Below are 6000 nucleotides of genomic sequence, written 5' to 3'. Positions count from 1 at the left end.
GCACTTTTCTTACTATTATACTTACTTTTGAAACCGGCTCCTTAAATGTCGCAATGAGTTTTGGAGCACAAGTGCTGCATTTCGATGTCATAGTTTTGTAGTGGTTAGAGCGTCCGCTTCGGATGCGGGAGCTCTTGGGTTCGTTCCCCGGCCGAGTCTTACCAAAGATATACAAAAATAGTACTAACAGCTGCATCGCTTGGCGTTCAGCAATAAGAGGTTAGTGTTAGGACTGATCGGCCTGGTGTCAGGATAATGTGACTGGGTGTGACATCATGCTACATGTCTGCGGCATGATGTCCTAATGCAAGTCAACACTATAAACTGCCACACTGCACATCGTAGCGATATGACTGCAAAATTGTTTGAACTACCTTAAAAATCCGAATCACACACACACACACACACAGAGAGAGTCTTTTCATATATATGATATCACGTTTTCTTTTGTAGCTAGTTGTAAAACTAATCTACAATTTATACTATTTTCACTAAGTGAACTAAGCTCGGGTGATATATTGTTTAATTTTCACTCCACCTCCTTGTATTATATATATAGTCTGTGTTAGTACACATTTTGACGTGTCGTTTCTTGTTCAGTGTACATTAGTATCTAAAATTTAGATGTGTCAAGAAAATAAAGACGAAGAGTCCCGAGAAGCCTCTTTCTCATAAATATTTTTGAGTCGTGTCAATACAAATTAGTACTCATACTAGTGACTTCACTGTGGTCAAGTCCAAAATTTCGGATAGATGCAGCGGAACTGGGATTCGTATTCCATCAATTACCACAGACCATAACTCGTAATAGTTTTTCAAATGGATTGAGACACACGTTACCCACCTTGCATTTTGTACGATCGTGTTACAGTGAGTCATGAAATTAAATTATTTTAAAAGTTTAAGTCAATATCTTCCTAGTTATTATTATTTATTTATAGTTTCAGCTTAATACGGAATGCAAAGGCACGGGTATCGGTAGAGGGCGTGGGTACGATAAGGTTCCGGAGGTATGCGGTGGAATATCGGGAACTTTATACGTGGATCCTTATCGGGGTAGAACAAGCAGAGATAACACAGGTATTATTGATATCTCCTTCGATCACCCTTTTTTAATGTCACAGTATATGATATTAATGGGTTAAGCTATACAAGATCTTTACGACTCAATGATCTTAACTAAGAAGCAGAAAAGAGCGAGGAGCAAATAGTTTGTAAAATTCAACAAAACGTTCATTTCCCTAGAATAAAAAGTGAAAGTTTAACACGAAAAAGAAATCACAGTATAGTGAATTATACCAAAAACAATCCTAAAGGTTCTATCATAAGTCCAACTGTGTAAGGTTCTATTTGAATTCACGTGGTATCTCAAATAAATTGTAATACTGAATGTGTTAGTGTGTCTGTAGTCTCGATTTTGCTTATGGTCTTCACTGTGGCTACGTACTACCAGCCTTTTGATTTATCACAATAATATAATCCAAAATGTTCATAGCTAATTTCACGGTAATTCCAAATTAATGCTTAGTCAAAGAATATTAATGAGCACCTTACAATTCCAGTAAATAATAATTTGAATAAATATGTCCAGTCAAATTAAAGATGTAACACAACTATAAGACTGAGTGTGCTTCAGGCAAGAATGAAAAATAGTATATGTTCCTCACCTTGACCTAAATCGCAATTCCTACTTTCTGTAAATACTTTCAGTTAATGAGATTTCCATTCTAAAGTTTGTAAGGTCAAGACCATACCTTTATCTGAAATAGAAGTAAACATATGTACTGTAAATAAATAACGATCTGCATATTTAGTACCCAATGATAGAGACATATTAGATATGTATTTCTTTGTTTACAAAATAAATGTCGCTGGTCAGGTACACCATTAGCACAATTTTGGACAAGGTAAAGTAAAAACCAACAGATATACTTAACATGTGATCATTAATAAAAGACAACCAAGAAAACAAATCAAATATGCATAACGTGAAATTCGTTGCCTTGTCGCGACAATGGTTACTTCTATTCCGAGACTCTTATTATAGCCAAATCAGATTTTAGAAAATCCCTTACAAAAGAATACACTTAGTCCTATGGAGTTATTTATAGACCTTGTCAGCTTAACTTTTACTTCTCTGAACTTGTCAGTTACTACTGGAGCGTAAGGCACTCTCGCTATGGATGTAACTGCTGCGTGGTTGGTGGGATGTATATGTTATATGATTGGGTATGTATTGTAGAAGAAGCATAATTTTCTATAAAAAAAAGATTTTTTTAAAACTTCGCTACCCGATCATACTGCCTTTGGAGAATTGGTAAGAGGTGGTACATCCCCTTACCCCGGAGATACCATCACCTGTTATCTAAGGTATGTGAGACAGTTTCTAGTTAACCCGCCTGGATGGGACTCCATCTGTCGGGGTGCGGCTTCAAACGTCCCTCCCTCTTCAAATGTAGCGGAAATCGTGAAACTGAGAGTCTTTTGTAGCTGTCAATCGACCTGAAATGTTTACCATTTCAGCTACGGATATGTGTCCCACCAGATAACATTGGGCTCTTTGGAATGACAGATCTCGGAGATAAAAGCTTAGATACTGACTCCGGTTTCCGTCCCACGACTTAACTGATGTAGGCAAGAAAACAATTTCTGTTGAATGCTATGATGGTGGTAACTGCTCTAGCCTCGTGAGCCGAAATGTGTAATACGTTCATTTCAGCTGAGGTTATTTCTCGAGAACGAATAGCCCACTTATTCCAGTCTATATTGATATATCCTCCTGTTCTTCTTTAGAGGTGAAAATATAATTGTGTGATCTCCACTTACGCAGTGGCTTTGTTCGGATAAAGTACCTTTTCCAACTCTGGAAGATAGCCTTTTTAAGAATTCTGCCCGCTGTCACGAGGAGGCAGCTCTTCTATCTAAGTTGCGCAAGATATGCCCTTGAATGTGGTTCAAAAGGTGTCTTGTTGAGCCAGATTAATCACCAAGATAGGTTTCACTTTGAGCACATGGCTAACATTGTTTTGGCCGTGCATATTACAAGGTGGGGAAACGTTAGAATGGATGATGGAAAATCTGAGTTTTCCGAGGAGTCTCCGTTGCGAGATTAGGATGCCGTTGATCAAAGACTAATCACATCTGCGTGGTGCAATGAGGACAAGTCGATACTCTGAATCTCTAGGAATTGGAAGTGGTGGAGGGTTTCTGAATCTCTAGGAATTGGAAGTGTTGGAGGGTTTCTGAATCTCTAGGAATTGGAAGTGTTGGAGGGTAAGTATATAAAACAAGACCGTTTTAATCTTTTGATAGAATGTTGACTTCGCGTGTTGTTGAGCCGGAGATCGATGATACAAAGTTTGGCAGTTTTATATAATACCTTGTCGCAAACAGGTCCATCTGGGATCGTTTTCATTGGGTAAAAATGTGAGTGAAAAGCGAGTGTTGAAACGACAATTCAGTCTGTATTAGTTGATTGTTCCGGAACAAGACTCTGCTAGGACGTTCGACATCCCGGGATGTGTCGAACATGTAAGTGGATTTGTTGTTGACAACACATTAGAAAGTCCCACTCCAGAACGTAATGGTCTGGGGACTTGGTTCATCCTTGACTTTTGAGATAAGTCACTTCTGTGGGGTTGTCGGACAGAATGAGAACTCCCTTGCCATTTAAACATTCCTGCCACCAGTGAAATGCATTAATACTGACCATGGTTACCAGAATATTACTGTCGGCTACTGAAGTTTTGAAACGAAATAAGGATGCATTTTTAGAGCTAGAACTGCCGACGAACTTAAGATGAAGGCGGGTTAAGATATATACAACTCGTACAGGCTGCAGAAATGATTGAAATTAGAATCTTCCTTTTGGTCATACGATTACAGATGATGTTGCACTGGTCCAGGTTGTTGATGGAGTGGGAAGTGGAGGGAAAACCGTCGGGGTTAAGGGCTGAAAACTCAATGGAGGTTCGGAAGGCTGAATCTTCTTTTGACATTGGATAGTCTAGAATTGATAACATCGCGAGAACAAGCAACATCGTCTTGAGTGCAGGAGGTGAGGCTAAGGTCTCCTGATTACCTCTTTCCCTTGCTGTTCCGCACTAGAAATAGAGTCGAACTCCTAGGATGTAAGACCGGTAGGAATTGTCAATAATGCTGAGTCCTGTGGTGTTGACATCGGGGGGTGGGTGGGGGGAAGGTGTTAGCAAATTATAAAGGCAGAAGTTTGCCGGCATAAGAAGACAAAATGTTGGAGATACAGATGGAGTATACGTTCCTTAGAAGTGACGAACTTCAGCTTCTAATGGTATATCGTCTAAGAAGTTTCTGGTGTTTGCGCGGTCTCTCGTGACAAGAGCGTACTTATTGCCAAGATCGAAAGTATTAAATGACAAGTTCACAGGTACTGCCATCAATCATTATACAATAGGGATGATCACTGTGTTCGACCGCCACCTAGATCGGCAGACAACCATTAGCTCCATATAGCTAAAAGTAGTATCTGAGAGGGCCGAATCTGAAAGGTAATATTAGTTCACCTAATCTATTATGATTGAGTAACGTATTTAAGGAAGAAACAACTTTGCTGAATATTAAAATAAGTATACTATTATCTAATGAATCTGCGATATGTACACTTGATTACAGAAACATCACAGTTTACTTGCCAAACTGTCCTAATTCAGTGAGAAACTCGATAATGTTATTCCGCGTGTTTATCCCCTCTGAAACAAGTGGGGATTCAGAACTTTATAAACAGATGTGATCAATATTCCTCGATTTTGATGTTCGTTCCTTTGGTCCAAAAATCCCGAAGCAGCATCGCTCCCTTTGGCAAATCTGTGCAAGAGCACGGCGCAGTGTTGTGTTAATTTCTGATGGACAAACTATTAATGCAAATAAGTAAATATATAAATAAATGGATGAATAGATGGAACATTTAGACAGCTCTCGTTCGGTGTTTCTGTCACTCTATGTCTCTCTCAATAGCTAGACAATGGACGTTTTGGTAGTTACAACAACGCTTTCCAACAGGGCCGGGCTACCTTATAGGCAAGCTAGGCAGCCGCCTAGGGCGCTGATTTCAGGGGGCGCATTTCTCCAAATCAACAACAGTTTTGAAAAATAAATAAGTAAATTTTAGTTTTATTGAGGGCCGATTTTTATCCTGGTTTATTTCATACAGGGACAAATAATCGGGTAGATTCAGTCTGACCGAAACACCAGGCTGACCGGAACAAGCAAAATGAGTGAGTGAAAATCGCGCGTATATGAAACTTTCAGGTCGTAATTACGTTCGCGTCTTTTTATAGGCCACGAGTTTTTCCGAGGAATCACGCGTATACGAAACCTTCAGTTTGCCGCGGAAACCAAATTGAGGGGGTAACTCCTTATTTTAATAGTATAAACAAGGAACGAAATAGCATGTGTGGGGTATTAAATGTCCGTCTTCATGTTTGTTTATTCTTGCAAATGAAATAGTATCAAGTAGTGCTTTTTGGGAGGTGTCCGGATATTTGAGCATAGAGGGGTAATTTTAAAAAAAATTACCCTTGGTCTGTGCTCAAATGATGAATTTTTAAAAAATTTTTTTATTGTTTATAAATTTTGAAATTTGTATTTTCCGGAGGGGGGGGGGGGCGCCAGAATCTAACCTTGCCTAGGGCGCCAGATAGTCTGGCGCCGGCCCTGCTTTCTAATATTCATCACTTTACTACTTCTACCTTTGTCGTTGCACGCAGAAGTAGGCCTATGCTCTATGGGGTAATAAAAATTATATCTAAAGCTAGCATGGAAGAATGTGCTAAATAAAGTCTGCTAGCAGAAAATGATGTAGTTACTATGACGAGAGGACCCCTTCAAGATGCCGAAACCGCAGGTGAAAATAATATGTGCATGCGGTGGCATTGTCTCCGTGTACATTCATATAATGATGCTCTTTACAAATACAATGTGTATTGTTCGTTCGCACGAAAGAGTTTGAACAAGAAAAACCTG

At 39.3% G+C, this 6000-nt stretch overlaps 1 protein-coding gene across 1 annotated transcript in view; it reads left to right on the top strand.

Moving 5' to 3' along the window:
• Positions 1-6000, top strand: part of LOC149793793 (beta-1,4-galactosyltransferase 2-like) — a 46648-nt gene that overhangs the window by 35059 nt on the left and 5589 nt on the right. Inside the window, exon 6 of the mRNA XM_089966461.1 lies at positions 942-1080. Coding sequence (XP_089822587.1) covers positions 942-1080 — 139 coding nt within the window. The remainder of the gene's footprint in view (positions 1-941; positions 1081-6000) is intronic.

The sequence above is a fragment of the Sinohyriopsis cumingii genome, chromosome 8 (assembly GCF_028554795.1).
Source record: "Sinohyriopsis cumingii isolate HCF-2022 chromosome 8, ASM2855479v2, whole genome shotgun sequence".
Classification (NCBI taxonomy): Eukaryota; Metazoa; Mollusca; class Bivalvia; order Unionida; family Unionidae; genus Sinohyriopsis; species Sinohyriopsis cumingii.
The sequence above is the reverse complement of the archived record's forward strand: the minus strand, read 5'-3'. Positions and strand labels throughout refer to the sequence as shown.